General features: G+C 40.2%; 1 protein-coding gene across 2 annotated transcripts in view; it reads right to left on the minus strand.

The window, feature by feature from the left end:
- CPB2 (carboxypeptidase B2) overlaps positions 1-7,923 on the minus strand; it is a 48,101-nt gene extending 40,178 nt beyond the window's left edge. Inside the window, exon 1 of one of the 2 annotated variants that reach the window (XM_084879428.1) lies at positions 7,813-7,923. In XM_084879428.1, the coding sequence (XP_084735554.1) occupies positions 7,813-7,886 (74 nt within the window). In that variant the 5' untranslated portion in view covers positions 7,887-7,923. Of the gene's footprint in view, positions 1-7,748 lie in introns of both variants that reach the window. The other variant, XM_084879429.1, reaches the window with a different exon arrangement.
- Positions 7,924-17,130: the final 9,207 nt, after the last annotated feature.

The raw sequence follows: 17,130 nt of genomic DNA on the forward strand, positions 1-17,130 counted from the left end.
TAACACACTCAACACATTCACAGATAGATTATATCATGACTTAACCCTAGCTGTTTGTTTGGAAGTTAGATAGGGAAGTTGGAGTAGATCCTGAGGGCTGACAGTAGGAAATGACATTACAGAACTGCGCTCCCCAATAGCATCGGAGGTAACAAGATTGCTACATAATAGAAGCCAGGTGGCAGTGCTTAACTGCCAGTTAACAAATTGGGCACCGTTATTGTAATGAGCAGCATGGTCATAGTAGCAGCCAGAGAAGGACATGATGTATAGAAGATTATAGTTAAAGAGAACATAGAGTTATTAGGGGCAAGATAGATGGGAAGCCAACAAAAGCATTACTCAGCCTTTACAATAAAAATAAATCAAGAATGGATAATGAGCCGAAACCGGTTTGGCTCAGTGGTAGAGCGTCGGTCTGTGGACTGAAAGGTCCCAGGTTCGATTCCGGTCAAGGGCATGTACATTGGTTGCGGGCACATCCCCGGTAGGGGGTGTGCAAGAGGCAGCTGGCCGATGTTTCTCTCTCATCGATGTTTCTAGCTCTCTCTCTCCCTTCCTCTCTGTAAAAAAAAATCAATAAAAATATATTAAAAAAAAAAAAGAATGGATAATGAGGAAGCTAAGCATAGCTATTCCTATCCATTGCTCAGTTTTCAGAGCTGATCCAGAATCTGTTGCCTGAAGGAGGAGTCAGGTCTCCACCAGTAAAGATCCTGCAACATCATGGAAAGGATATATGATCATGAATTCCTCAGTATTTCCCCAAAGGGACGTATGGCAATTTACTCATGGAAATGCTCATTGGGAAAAAATGATTACTCAAGCATTTTGCGGTCTTTTGGACTCAAGAGTCCAAGCTGACACTGAAACATGGAGACTTGGAGTCATAGTCTAAATCCAGCTGATAGTAGAATCACTGGGTCCATGGGTTCCCCTCATTATCATTTCTCTGGTCTCTAAATGTGTACTTGAAATGGTCATACTTGGTAGTTGGAAAAAACCCTTATTGGTTTCTTGCCTATAAAGTAGAGCTATCATAGTTAGAAAAGCCTAAAGGTGAAACTGTTTTCTCCCACCCCTGCCAGAAGCCAATTCCAGCATGTCATAATTGTAGGAATTTCATCAAAAGATTGATGGAACTTGGGGACTTCAACAAGGGCTGAGTCACATATGATATCACCTGTTGGGAATGGTTGAAGGCATTTCCCCAAACCTGAAAAGTATGTGTTAAATTGATTGTTTGCAGCTCAGGGCATCTTAATCTACATGTTATTGCCTCCTACTGTCAAACACCTGAACAGCTGTAGGCTATTCCCCAATCTGACAATGGATCCTGTAGTGCAGTGTTTCCCAAACTCCTCTCATGATGAGAATCACCTGGTGGAGTTGTTAAAACACAGATTCCTGAATCCCAGCTAAGAAGTGCTAAACTAGAATTTTTGGGAACATATAGGTAAAATTGTATACTTAACTAGTGCTCTAAGACAGATGTTATATACAGAGCACTAAGTTAGGTATGCAATTTTACCTATATGTTCCCAAAAATTCTAGTTTAGCACTTCTTAGCTGGGATTCAGGAATCTGTATTTTAACAACTCCACCAGGTGATTCTCATCATGAGAGGAGTTTGGGAAACACTGCCAGTGTAGATGAAACCCTACCCTTTGAAGTGTATTTCTCCACCTTGCCTTAGGACAATTTGTGTTAATAAAAAGCAAGGAGTCCTGAGACAAGAAGAACTTAGCTTCTTTAGCTAGGCTCCTCTGATCTCCAATGTCTTTCAAAATTATCTTTCATCTCTGGATTCTTACTTAAGTTGCACACAGCCTTTTTCCAGATTGCTGAACTCTTCTTAATGCCAGAACAAGAACCTCAGCACAACCCCACTCCCACCCCTTCACAGCCAAGATAGCAAAATTATTTTTAAAAAATGCATCTGGAGGAAATGGCAGGTATAAGTACCACTCTTAAAGACCTAAAGATATAGTGATGGTGGTTCCCATCAAATTCACTTTCAATTCACCAATTTGGATCCCACAAAAACCAAATGGATTCTAGGGGATGACAATGAATAATAAAACTCAATTAAGTAGGAATATCAGTTGTAGTGACTGTACTCAATGTGGTATCTTTGCTGAGCAGGGCCTCAGGTGTATAGTATTTAGCTGTTGAACTGGATATCCCTTTCAGAAAAAAAAAAGCATCAGAACAGTTCACACTGGGACAGACACCAATATATATTTACAGTCTTGCTTCAAACTTAGATTAACTTTCCCACTAGATGTAATAATACAGTCAAAGAGAACTAGCCTTTATGTTTATATCAGTGTACTATATCAGTGTCATCATGTGAATCATGGATCAGATCAGATGAGCAAGAAGTGGCAAGTGCATTGGAGGTCTTAGTAACACACACGTATTTTAAAGAGTGGGCAAAAAATACCATAGAGATTCAGGGTCTGCCACACTAGAAACATTATAGGGTCTAGTGGTCTGGGATAGATGGGAAATCTCTTTCAAAATAATGAATAGACTCTTCTTCAAAGATGAAATACAGATGATATACATGTAAAAATGCTCAATGCCACTAATCAGAGAGGTGCAAATTAAAATGACAATGAGGTATCACCTCACACCGACCAGAAGGCTATCTTCAATAAATCAACAAACAACTGCTATTGAGGATGTGGAGAAAAGGGAACTCTAGTGCATTGCTGGTGGGAATTCAGACTGTGCAGCTACTATGGAAAACAATATGGAGTTTCCTGAAAGAAAAAAAAATGTAACTGCTATTTGATCCAGTGATCCCACTTCTGGGAATATATACTAAGAATCCCAAAATACAAACCAGAAAGAGTATATGCACCTCTATACTTATAGCAGCATTATTTACAATAGCTAAGATCTGGAAACAGCCTAATGTCCATCAGTAGATAAGTGGAAAAGAGTTATGGTACATTTATGCAATGGAATACTATGTGGCTGTAAAAAGGATATCTTACTCTTTGAGACAGCATGAAAGGACCTGGAGAGGATTATACTAAGTGAAATAATCCAGTCAGAGAAAGACAAGTATCCTCATGACCTCACTTACATGTGGAATCTAAATCAACAATATAAACTGATGAACAAAATACTAGGTCCAGCGGCATGTATACATGGGACAGACTGACAGATCTCAGAGGGAAGGGTGGTAGATGGGATGGTAAGAGATTAATTGAATAACTTATATCCATATATACATAATCCATGAACACAGACAAGAGCATGGGGAAAACCTAATGTGGGGTAGGGGAGGATGAATGGGGACAAAGATGGGGATAGGGGATACCTGTAATAATATAAATTAAAAAAATAACAGATGATTAATTGCATCTCAACCTCCTATGCTAAAGAAGGGAGCACTTGGTAGGTCTCTTGGATTTTGAATATAGCTCACTTGGAAATACTGCTTCAAAACATATATTGGATGACAAAAAAAATTACCATTTTGTGAGAGGCCCAGAACAGAAAGGTTCAGACTGTAGTGCAAGATTCCTCATACCATATGGGCATTTGTGGTGGGAAAATATGCCACTTGAAGGTTTTGGTATCTCCCAATAGAAGACTCACAATATAGGCACTTAGAGCAGTGGTCGGCAAATTGCAGCTCATGAGCCACATGTGGCTCTTTGGCCCCTTGAGTGTGGCTCTTCCACAAAATACCGCAGCCTGGGAGAGTCTATTTTGAAGATGTGGCATTAGAAGAAGTTTAAGTTAAAAAAAATTGGCTCTCAAAAGAAATTTCAATCATTTTACTGTTGATATTTGGCTCTGTTGACTAATGAGTTTGCCGACCACTGACCTAGAGCAAGGTGATAATATCTACTGTGGAGAATCATATATTTAATTAAAAAATAATTCCTGGAAGCTATTGGGCCATAATATAGACAGAATGCCTAACCATGGGACAACAAGTGGTTATGGGGCCAGTCTCACCCACCATGAGCTGGGCTTTGTCATATTTACTGTGGTAGGTAGTCTAATGTTCATGCCCTATTCCCCAGAATAATTGAATTTGTTACCTTACATGACAAAAGTGACTTTGCAAATGTGACTAAGGTAAGGATTTTAAAATGGCAAGATTATGTTGGATTATCAATGGTTTCACAAAGACCCTTAAAAGTGGAAAAGGGAGACAGAAGGAGATTTGATCTAAGAAGATGTCAAAGTGAACCTTCAATCTGCATCATTCTTCGAGGAGACCAGGCAACCACATGGTGACAAAGTGACTACATCACTTGCCTTTCATTATGGGTCTAGGTTTGCCTCTTCTGCCTTCAAAGCCTCAGTCAGCATCACCATATAAGGGCTTACACAGTGTATGATCCATGGACACAGCATCCCACATAATATTTTATCAGGTCAAGAGATCCACTTTTAAAAATATTGTGCACATTTCCATGGGACCCACTGTGCATATCACATACCACACCACTCAGAAACTACTAGCTTGATACAGCATTTAGAATAGGTTATTGAAGAATCAGCTGAGGTGCTAGCTTGGAAAGGGGTAACATCCTCTAGGATACAGTATATACTTTAAATAAATAACATATAATTCTGTGTCTCCACTAGATAGAATACATGGTTCCAGGAATCAAGATGGATTTACCATCATTCCGAGTTGACCCATGTAGAGAAATTTTACTTTCAATTTACAAATATGGGTTCTGTAAGTTTAAAAGTCCTGGTATCCAGAGGAAAAATCTTTCCACAAGACATATAGAGTTCTTGCTGCTATACAATATTTCTGTCTCAATGTGCCAAGAGATGATCAGAAAGGAGAGGAGTTACCTTGCTGGAAGGGGCAATTGACCTTGGTCATCAGGAGGATATCGAGGGTTGTGTTCACACAGTGAAGGTGGCAGGCAAGAATATAATTGGCTATCAGATAATAAACTTAGACATTCTGTGATATTCCCTTGTCTAATTTCTTTATATGTTGACAAATGCAGCAGCCATGGACCAAAAGGGCATGGTGATTGGTGCCTCAAACCCTTGAAAGCTGTAGGCTTGTGTTATCTCACCAGGCAGGCCACCTAGCCCAGGATAGGTACTGACAATGACAGAATAGATGGTAGAAAAGGGGAATGATGAATAAGTCTCTCAAGACTTGCTATAGCTGTAGGGACTGTAGTTAATTCCACTGTTTCTTTCAGGAAAAGAGACCAACCAGAATACAAAAATGTATTTTATGAAGCAGATTGTTTTGAGTAGCACAAGATGTGATTATATAGTAGATGCCATGTGTGCTGCCCTGATTGAGTAACTGGGAAGGATAGGTGCTAGTTCTTCTTTGAATGTTTAGTAAAATTTACTTGTGGAGCCATCTGGTCCAGGACTTTTGTTTGTTGGGACTTTTCTGATTACTGCTTCAATTTCACTAGTTGTAATCTGTCTATCAGATTCTCTGATTATTCTTGACTCGGTCTGGAAGATTGTACCGGTACTTGTCAGTATTTTAGATATACTCTTTATTGTGTTTGACCTTTGAAAGCGAGTGAATATGGAGACTTCTTTGTTGTTGTTGCCTTTCTCCTAGGCATATGGTATTTATGCCTTTAAAACCTTTTTTGTCTTCATTTCAGGGCATTTCACTGATGAGATTTATCTCAATACAACTATAAACCTGCCACTAAGGGATTGCCTGAATACAAAACATTATTAGGAAAATGAATAGGACAAGAAAAACAATAACAAAGAACCACTTTAGAAAAAGCCACATCATTAGCTATTCCAAGAAGAAATTATATCCTTGCCCTCAGAGATAATTCATCAGTCACCATGAATGAAATTAGATTTCTCTTTTAGCTTCAGTAATTGGCCATTCCTGAAAAAACAGCATGCAGAATTATTTGGTTCAAAAAAAAATTTTTTTTCTCCCAGAAAGAAGAGTTAATTTTTTTCTAGTGGAGATACGGGACTGGGAAATCAGATATGCTTCTGCTCACACAACATAGAGACCATCACCATAGACACAAAGTATTAAATATTTTTGATATTATTTGGTTAAAATATAGTCATTGTCTCATTTCTCTCCTTAACACAGGTCTCAGCCAGACTTCAAAGTATATGTTGAAGCAAAAAATAGTAAGAAAAGCCAGGCATGAAGGTGTTTTCTCATTTATTTCTTCATTTCTGTCCATTTTCTTTGTTTGTGGTGACAGTGCTTGTGCTGGGCTGGCACTGAGGCCACTTTTAGATCTGCTATAGGTGAGGACCAGCTGACGGGACCTGCAGTTCTGGCTTCTCTCTACCCTGCATTCCAGACTGACTGTCTTTTCCATAAACTTGCAAATCTGATATCCCTTCAAATTGGTTCTATTTATATTTTCTAGATTTTTTAGAGGCAATGGTGTGCAATGAATAGAATGGAAATGAGACTAAAGTGGGTTTGAATACAAACTCTACACTTACTGTTTGATTTGTGGCAAATTATATTTTACTTCCTGAGGCTCAGTTTTCTCCTTGGTAAAATGTCAACAGAGATTCCTAAAGTGTAGGATTCCAGGCACCTAAAGAGGTCACACTTCTAAGTGCCTAGAGCGATGAATGGGACAACCCGGTGCTAAATAACCACGCACTTCCTCTTCCCCTCTCTGTCAGTGATAGTTTCACTGTCTACAATACCAGCTTGGATATGTTGTATCAGTTTTCCTCCTTCCCTCTCCCTTACCCTTAATTAAAGCCAATCACCAATTTATGGGATATTAGAACTGGGAAGGACTTTAGAAATCATAGTCATCTGAGTTATTGATCAAACATGGAGACATAAATCACTGATTTCCCCCCCCCCCCCCCCCCCCCCAGTAATTTGACTCCTGTGTAACTTCAATAACAGCAATTATTTGGTGGTGAGATTTGCGCTTGACAATTGACAATCACATTGAACAAAAAAGGATAAAAAACATAGCTTCAGGCTTACCAGTAAACCTCTATTATCTTAAAAGCTTTTCATAATGCAGAACATTTTTTTCTGGTATAATTTTCTCTGTCCCTTCTCTCTTTGCCAATTACTAACATGGGGAGAGAAATCTGTCCCAGGAGAAATTGGAGAAGAAAAGAATCATAGAAGCAAAACAAAGAAAAAATAATTCCAAAGTAAACATTATCAATAAAGAACCCTGAATATTAGCTAATGAATAAATTACAATGTTACACATAGCCATGAACTACAAACTACTTTCACCTCATATTATATATGCCAGAGCATGTGTTCATTTGTGTTCTTCTAAGTGATTTATAGTAGAAAACCCTAAAGAAATCACTCTACTAAGCAAAATAAAGAATTAGATCTGTACATGTAACTGTTCTTATGACGCAGCTATTTTTCCTTTTATATTCCATGCTTGAATACTTGTGCACAACCTAACCACCTATTTGATACTTTGGCTTTGTTCTCCCTTCTATGTTTCACATACAAGAAGAAAATAAATTTTATATAGTTAATATATTTTACATGTGTTAGGGTGTAAATAATTACTTTTTATAAAAGTTTATTTTTCTTTAATCTCCATAGACACTGAATATACATATAATCCAGAGTTCTCCTGATAATAAAACTGGAAGCAGATAAGAAAAAAGGCCCTAGATCTAGTGAGATCCTTTTCTTGAAATTTAATATCTGTGATGGTGACATGGAAAATTTCAGAAAGAGCTGACCTTCAAACTTTAACAATTGCTCCCCATTCCAGTGCACTTACTACATTCTATGGGGAATGCAAGTGGAAAAATGGCCAATCACCCTTTAGGATTCCATTAGGTTACCTTTGAAATGCGAAGACATGCTGTTCACAAAAGAGGAGAGTGGCTACCAGGACTCCAAAGCTATAAAACTTCATCCCGACAGTTCTTTGCAGAAAAACAAATTTCTCTGAAGAAAAGGGCACTGATAACTGGTTACATAAGAGCCTTCTTTACACACTGGTTAAACTATAATGCTGTTTCCTCCCATTTCTGTAATCAACCAATTTAGCTTGCATTTCTACTCTCAAAAAGGAAGTATAATGAGAGTTGTTGTTCTTAGTTGAGACTATCTAGAAAATATTTAACTTCTCAGGGAAGATGAGGCCAAGAATAAATGGGAAGTAATGTAGCAGAAACATAGGAACATGTTGGGCTTATTGGAGAGCCATAGCCTTAGAGTACTGACTAATGGATCATAAGCCAGGCAGAAGGAGGTCTCCAATGGAGTACTAAAAAGGTCTTCCCTTGCCTCTGCCTTTTCAACATTTTTAACTTAGATAAGGCATAGAAGGTGAGTTTCTCAAATTTGTGGCTAATAAAAAAATGAAGAGAGATTATATGGAGGATTACAGAAACTTTATTCAGAAAAATTTTTGGTGTTCATATGAAATGATGGGCTCAGCCCTAAGAGGATACTGATACTACATTGTGGGAAGCTCTTTGGAGCAGCTACTAAATCAGATTGCTTTGAATCATGTTTATTTAGGGAAGACCATCTTATCTAACAGTCATTATCTAAATTAAGGTACATGTAGTACAATCCCTGAACTTTCCCCCCTTTTTCATAATGCAAATACTTTACTTAAAACTTGATTACCAAAGAATCCACTTCAAAGATGACTATCTCAAATAGGCAAATATATCTCACCAGATACAGAATTATGTAAAGACCTAGGCCACCTACTGAGTCTCCCTTGTTCTAGAAATCTTGGTTGATTTCAATAACTGACTATTTGGGCTACTTGCTTTCTTTCTTTTAATCACACTCTTATATTTTAAATTTACCAAGAAAGAGTGGGCCTGAGAGTTCTGGTAAAGATGGTGGAATAGATAAGTGCTGTGCTTACTTCCTTCCATGACCACATCAAAATTATGACTGAACTAGAGGCCTGGTGCATGAAATTCATGCATGGGTGGGGTCCCTTGGCCTGGTCAGTGATCAGGACCAATCGGGTTGTCTCACCCAGTCCTGCACTGGGATAGCCGGTCAGGAGGAAGGATCATGGGAGGTTGGCTGGCTGTGGGAGGTCAGCTGTGGGCGTGCACTAACCACCAGGGGGCAGCTCCTGCATTAAGCATCTGCCCCCTTGTGGTCAGGGCATGTCACAGCAACCGGCAGATCTTCTCCACATGTGTCAAACACAAGGCCCGCGGGCCAAATCCAGCCCGCCAGGCCTTGCAATGTGGCCCGCACCGCGCTGTCATCACTGCACTCCGCTGTCAGTTTATGACATTGTCAGTTTATGACTGTTCAGTAAACCATTCGGCCCACAATTTAGGCTGGATTTTAGATTTTGGCCTGATTGAGTTAGACACCCCTATTCTAGTCGCTTAGGCTGTTATTTATGTAGATTCTAGAACAATTTATAGAATTATAACATGATCTGAAGAATAGCTGGACAGAAGTACTATAACTTAAAGATATAAATAAAAAGCCATGTTGAAACTGGTAGGAGGGATGGAGAGGCAATATGGGCTGTCCCTGCACCCACTTGTGGTGGTTGAGAATCAGGAGTGATATATCATCTGCACAGGTCTCCCCTCAGGAGGAAGGGGTCCAGCCTCACACAGGCTCCTCAACTCAGAGCACCTGGGCATCAAAAGGAACCCTCACAACATCTGGCTATGAAAATCTGTGGAGATTCCATCCATCCGAGTGAGAAGGAAGGTGGCTGGAAACACAGGTGTTCTTTTAAATAGCCTGTGGGCAGATTTACTTGCTCACAGGCACTTGCACTGGGCTCTGGCAAAGGAACAATGGCTTTTGGGTTAGGGAGGAGGGTAGAGTGCCAGAGATATGCAGGATACAGGGAGAAACTGGGTTGTATGGATTCAGGGCAAGTTTGGAGGGCCAGCTGCCATTGTCCCTCCTTCCGCAAACCTCACAGGTGATACCACCTGTATTGAGCTCTCCTTCCACATGACAAAAATCTGCATCTGCATTAGTCTGGTGAATACCACTTGCCTCTTCCGGACCACTCCCTGAGATCTTATTCATCCAAGTTGTTCACTTTCAGGGAAAACCAGCTGGCCCCCACCCATGCACTAGGCCTCTATCTATACTAATAAAAGGGTAATATGCTAATTAGACTGGGAAACCTACCAGGACATCTTCTGGACGTTCTTTTGGACAAAGCCATGGTGGTGGGGCTGATTTAGAGGTGGTTAGAGGCCAAGAGGGAAGGGCAGTTGTAGGTGATCAGGCTGGTGGTGGGGGGTTTGGGGTGAGCAGACCAGCAGGGGGGCAGTTGGGGATGAGCAGGTCGTCAGGCAGAGTGGTTAGGGGACGATCAGTCAGGCAGCCAGGAGAGCGTTTAGGAGCCAGCAGTCTTGGATTGTGAGAGGGATGTCTGACTACTGGTTTAGGTCTGATCCCTGTAAACCGGCAGTCGGACATCCTCGAGGGGTCCCACATTGGAGAGGGTACAGGCTGGGCTGAGGGATACCCCACCTCCTGTGCATGAATTTTGTGCCCTGGGCCACTAGTCTATAATAAAGGAAGCAAGAATGGGATAAAGACAGTCTCTTCAATAATTGGTGTTGGGAATACTGTATAGATAGATGCAAAACAAAGAAACTAGACCACCTTATTATAACATATACAAGAATGAACTCAAAATGTATTAAAAACTACCTCTGAGGGCTGTTGTGAGAATTCAGTGAGATAACATTTGAAAGTGACAAAACAGGTGCTCAGGGTCCCATTTACCAGTACATTAAAAAGATAATCCTGGGAGGGAGCTTATGGGCGACATATTCTGTGCCTGGAGCCTTATCCAGCTCACGATGCCTGTGGAGACAGCTGGACCTCTTTCTCTGCTGCTCCCAGAGAGATAGATGATGGATCAGTGTCCCAGAAGCCTGGAGATGTATCTGATTGAATTATGCCACCTGGAACTCAAATAATTTGTACATTTGTTCTCTAGCCAACTTGGAGTGTTAGGTGGCAAAAACAATATGGCAAGTGTTTCTTCAAGAGCCTTTCATAAGACTGCCTGAAAAGATAACCTCCCCTCTGAGGAGTTCTCTGCTTTGCCTTCCTCTTAAATGGAGGGGCTCAAGGATAAGGGCCAATGCCATTGCCATCTCGGCTGGCCTGACTTGGACATGCAGTGCAGGCTTATTGTTAGATAGGCACGGACAGACGCAATTCATTGACTGGCATTTTATTATGAGTTTAGGTGCAGCTCAATTTACAAGTTTTCCTTTAAAAACCATTCAGCAGCCAGGCCCGGAGCAGCCAGGCCCAGAGCAGCAGCAGCCAGGCCCGGAGCAGCCAGGCCCGAAATGTTGTGGGGTCGAACCCTGGGTTCAAAATGAAAGGAAAGAAGGAGCAATGCAGCCAATTCGGGCACCAGAGTGTTAAGTCCGTCATCACAATGGACTCAGAGAAGCTCCTGTGTCCCTTCACCCAAAAGGACTGAGAGTTGCCCAGAAGACAGCAAAGTGGTAGAAGAAAACTGAAGGCTACGCAAAGGACTGAGGTGCCAACATGAAGTCATCTGAAGAAATTAAAGACTGAAGTGGAAGCTACTTCTTTAATCATGTTCCTGCTCATGCTAGCATCTGTTAGCTTCCAGTCTTCTGCAAAGTCTTGTGCAGCAAATCCAAGGACTCTGAATAAATCTACACCAATAACAAAAGAGACTCATTTAGTAGCTAAAAATAATAAAATGTCCATAATTCTGATTTCTCATTTTGTTGTTTTGCATTGGCATTGTTGTTATTATTTAAATAGCCAGAGTTTTGCTCTTGACATTCAAGTTTGGAAAATAACATGTATGTGGTTTAGTTAAAAAAACAACAACAACCATTCAGCCATTAAAGCTGCATAATCTTGAGAGGCTCCGAAGACACATAATTACACATGTTTTCCCTTCCAAACATAATCTCTCATGGTTATTCATGAAGAGTGAAGCAGTGTTGTAATTTGCACAAAGGTCTGGCATATCTGGCCCTCTCATGTTTTCCTCTATGAGAAAGATGATGATATCTGAGAAGCCACTGAGGAGGGGAATTTGAAGCCCCTGTCCCAGGTTCTGATTCCCTTGCTTTTGCTTCTAAGATGGAGCCTGAGACTTGGGGCATGAAGTGGATTACTTGGCACCCAGGCAGGCAAATGTGTGTTGACTAGATAATTATATTGTGAAGAAAGCAAGGTTTGTCTTCGGAAACTTCCATCCCTTCATTTCCCTTTTGTAAATCACCACTCCCTTTTATTAGTCTCTTCACTTTTAAAGATGCTCCGCCCAGCCCTGCTCCTTGAAGAGCACTCCAGGCCTTAGGCCACTGTTCTCAAATTTGACTGCATATTAGAGTCATTTGGGGATCCTTAATATCCAGCTGCCCTGGTGGAACATCAGATCAATTATAACAGAATCAAGAGGGAGGAGTATAGGCATCATCATTTTTTAAAGCTCCTGAGATGATTCCAATGTGCAGCCAGTATCTAGAACAGCTGGTCAGGACCAGTGGTTCTCTAAGGGTGGTCTGTGAGTCACAGAATTGCTTAAGGTGTTTGTGGAAATTCTTGAGCACACCAGACCTATAGACATTCTCAAAAGGGAATCCGGAAATTTTGTATTTTAACAAGTTTCCCAGTGATTCCTAAGCACCCTAACATCTTAGAATCACTCAAACCTTTCACTAGTTCACCTGTTTCTCATATGACACTTCTCACTCCCCATCAGTCATACTAGTGTTTCAGTTCCTCAAATATAAAAAAATTCTTCCATCCTCTGGACCTTTGAATATTAGAGTTGTCCAGTTGGAAAACACTATCCTCTTTCTGTCTTTGCCATTAGGAATTTGGCAAAGATAACAATGATCAAGCTGCACTCCCAGAAAATCATTGCAAAGTGCATGTGTTGGGGCAGAAAAGAGTAGATACTAGAGGGCCATAAACTCCAAACTCTGGAACAATTTGGTTTACTAAGTTTCTTAGTTGTCACTGGAAGTCATAGAGAGATTGCTCCAGAGACTGTGGGAGTAAAAGCCACTAGTTTTGATGTAGGTAGTGGAAGAATAGGAAGGAAGACTTAAAAAATAATAAGACATCAGGTCAGATGCATTAAAGTGGCTTTCCTAGGTATCCAGCAAGAGAAAGTTGTGCTAAGAAACATCTTAATTGTACCCAGCAGGACCAGGAAGATGAAGCACTTCCTGGGAATGGATGCTACCAGGAAGGGGGAGGGAGACAGCAAAGGGCAAGCCTGGGTGCACCCAAATGGAAGGAGAGCCATTCTATTTCAAACAAACATTGTGGATGGGAAAACAGGGTAAAGTTATTTAATCTCTTAAATTTAGTGTAATTGAGAAAGTGCAATTTAATTTACAGCTAATTAATGTAACTATCAACTGAACATCTTTTAAGACAACTCCTATTCTTTTAGGACAGTGTTTTTCAAACTTCAATGTGCATTAAAATTAATTGGGGATCTTATTGAAATGCAGGTTCTGATTTAGTAGGACTGGGGTGGGGGCTGAGATTGCATTACAAATCAGCCTCAAGGTGCTTCTGGCCTGAGCAACACCCTTAGAGCAAGGAAATGTAAACATTTGGGACTGTAACAGTGGACTCATGGGATAGCCAAGTCCAGCAATGACTACTGAATCATCAACTTTCAAGTTAGGTTACACATAGCTTCAGAATTAAGTATGTGCATTCTAATCCTCTGTTTTTAAAAGTTCATTTTTCATTGTTGATAGTATTACATATGTCTCCTTTTACCCCCGAACCTCCCTCCACCCAGCCCTGGCTCCACCATAGAGCTTTGATGCACTATTGTTTGTGTCCATGGGTTATACATATCCTATATAATAAAGAGGTAATATTCAAATTGACCCTCATGACCTCACAAGATGGCTGTCTACAACCAGGCTGGCAGGGGGGTTAGTGAGGGACTACCAAAGGACTTAACATCAGGCTGCGTGGGGCAACCAGGCTGGCAGGGGAGAGAGTGAGGGGTGACCAGGCAGGCAGGCAGGTGAGTGATTAGGAGCCAGAGGTCCAGGATTGTGAGAGGGATGTCCGATTGCCATTTTAGGCCCCAGATGAGTAGTTGGACACCCCCCAAGGGGTCCCAGATTGGAGAGGGTCAGGCTGGGATGAGGAGGACCCCTCCCCTCCCAGTGCACAAATTTTGTGCGTTGGGCCTCTAGTATGCATATAAGTTCTTTGGTTGATCTCTTCTGTCTTCCCCACCACCCTCCCCTCTGATATCTGTCTGTCACATGCCTCTAGACTTATTTTGTCATTTTTTTTTCATTAGATTTCACACATAAGTGAGATCCTGAGATATTTGTCTTTCTCTGCCTGGTTTATTTCATGTAGCACAATATTCTCCAGGTCCCTCCATACTGTCTCAAAGAGTAAGAGATCCTTCCTTTTAACAGCAGCATAGTTTGCCATTGTGTGAATGTGCCATAGCATTTTTATACACTGATGAGCACATGGGCTGTTCCCAGGTCTTAGTTATTGTAAATAATGTTGCTATAAACATAGGGGTGCATATATTCTTTCTGATTGGTGTTTCAGTTTTCTTAGGATCTATTCCTGAAAGTGGAATGGCAGGGTCAAAAGGCAATTCAATTTAAAAATTTGAAGAGACTCCATACTGTTTTCCAGTGTCTGTAACTATTTATTCCCAACAGCAGTGTACTAGGGTTCCCTTTTCTCTACATCCTCACCAGCAGTTGTTGTTTATTGATTTATTGATGGTAGCTATTCTGGTAGGTATGAGGTGATACCTCATTGTCATTTTGATTTGCATCTCTTGGATACTTAGTGACATTGAACATTTTTTACATATGTCTATTGACCACCTGTATGTCCTCTTTGGGCTGGTTCTGCAGGAGTATCCCGGTCCTGGTCAGGATGATTTAAACAGACTCATAGTGAAATTTGTCCAGAGATTGTGGAAGTAAAAGCCAGTAGTTTTGATGCAGGTAGTGAAAGAACAGTGGGGATAATGCCCATAGCTTATAGGAGGGATGAGTGGGCACTTCTTTTCTTTCAAATTCCTCAGCTCTGCCTGGGCCTCTGGTACCCCATTTTCTCATTCTAATTGTCTTGATGCATGATAGCTCTATATTAACCAACATACTTGCATAGATGGAGCTTCTCAATTTTGGCAAACCAGATAAAATAAATGTTACTGCCATTTTTCTGAGTTAATGGTGAGATAGTAAAATATTTACTAGACTATGTTTTTATGCTTCACATATGGTGTGTTATTAAATACATGTAGACTTTAGACATGAGAAAATATTTACACATTATTTTTCCTGTCACCCATGCACAGACTCAATTGGTGAACTGTCAGAAATGAAGGGAAAGAACACTGAGTAAAGAGCAGTCTTTGGCAGCTGAGAGTTTAATTACTGGAATTTTATTAGGAAACCATCAGTGACTAGATTTTGCAAGAGAATCAGTCTGGGCTGCTAACTTGTTCTGAGCATCTACTCTGGTCTCTGGATCATGAGTTTGGCAGGGATGTGCTGGGCAAAACAATGCCAAGTTCACTAAGAGATCACTGCCAGCATTTACTAGTAATCTATGTGACCAAAGGTTAGAACTCCTGCAAATTTTTCATTCAGAGCTAATTTTCCACGAGCTCCCAAACTTTATTTACAATTTGATTATAGCCTTTATCACATTGTGTTTTTTTTTTTTATTATGTTTTGTGTGTATGTATGCACATGTGCACATTATCTCCTTGCCGGATTAACATGCCTCCTTAGACATAAAGTGGAGAAGTTGGAATCAGCTTGAGGGGCCATGTCAATTCATGGTTCTTTGTCAAATAGTTTGAGGAAATTTAAGAGGAGAATCTATGTTTCTATGTTTGCTGTCCAATGTTCAATACCTTTACTAGAGTAGAACCTTGATAAGTACCTGTCAACTTAAAATTAACATTGTGTGCACAAGAAGTGGGTATAATATTATATTATTGTGTCCTTATGCACTAAGGAAAGCTATTTAAACTATTATGCACTTAGGCAAAGCTTAAATATCTCTTTAGGAGCCACTAAGACTACTAAGCATCTGTTGAAAAGACTGAGGCAGATTGACATGTACCAATACGGCAGTCTCCAACAAACAATAAGTGAAAAAAGTGAGATGCAGAATAATGTGTAATAAGTTTGTAATATAGTTTGCAATGTAAAAAGGTGTGCATGTATGAATAATGTGCAGAGAATATTTCTAGGAGGATACAAAAAAAGTGGTAACAGTAGTTGACTGGGAGGGAAACTGGAGGACTAGGACAGAGATACTGGTGGGTTGATAAACTAACTCTCTGGAAATTAAAACAATAACAACAACACCTATTTATAGAGTTAGATTATATCTGTGGTGTAACTACCTCCATCATGGGAAATTTCAAGCAAATAATAGTTTAATAACAGGATCACAAAATTGGCTTCAAAGCATACCACTAGACATGTGGGTGGGAAGGTGGCCTACTTTCCATTGTAGACCTTTGGTACAAATTTAATTTTTGATGACATACTTGGACTGACTATTTATTATTATTTATTTTATTTTTTTTTAAAAAACCTTTATTGTTCAGATTATTACAGTTGTTCCTCTTTTCTCCCCTTCCCCCATAGTTCCTCTTCACCTGGCTCACACCCTACCCCATGCCCTAACACCCCCCCACCCTCCCACTGTCATCATCCATAAGTGTATAATTTTTGTCCAGTCTCTTCCTGCACCCCCACCCATTTCCCCCAGATAATTATCAGTCCACTCCCTTTCTATGTCCCTAATTCTATTATATTCACCAGATTATTCTGTTCATATTTTTTATTCACTTTATTTTTAGATTCACTTGTTGATAGATATGTATTTGTTGTTCATAAATTTTATCTTTACCTTTTTCTTCTTCCTTTTCTTATAGACTACCTTTCAGCATCTCATATAATACTGGTTTGGCGGTGATTAACTCCTTTTGCTTTTTCTTATCTGTGAAGCTCTTTATCTGACCTTCCATTTTGAATGATAGCTTTGCTGAGTAGAATAATATTGGTTGTAGGTTCTTGCTATTTATCACTTTCAATATTTTTTGCCATTCCCATCTAGCCTACATAGTTTCTCTTGAGAAATCAGCTGACAAT

The sequence above is a fragment of the Pipistrellus hanaki genome, assembly GCF_964339955.1.
Source record: "Pipistrellus hanaki genome assembly, chromosome: 3".
Taxonomy (NCBI): domain Eukaryota; kingdom Metazoa; phylum Chordata; class Mammalia; order Chiroptera; family Vespertilionidae; genus Pipistrellus; species Pipistrellus hanaki.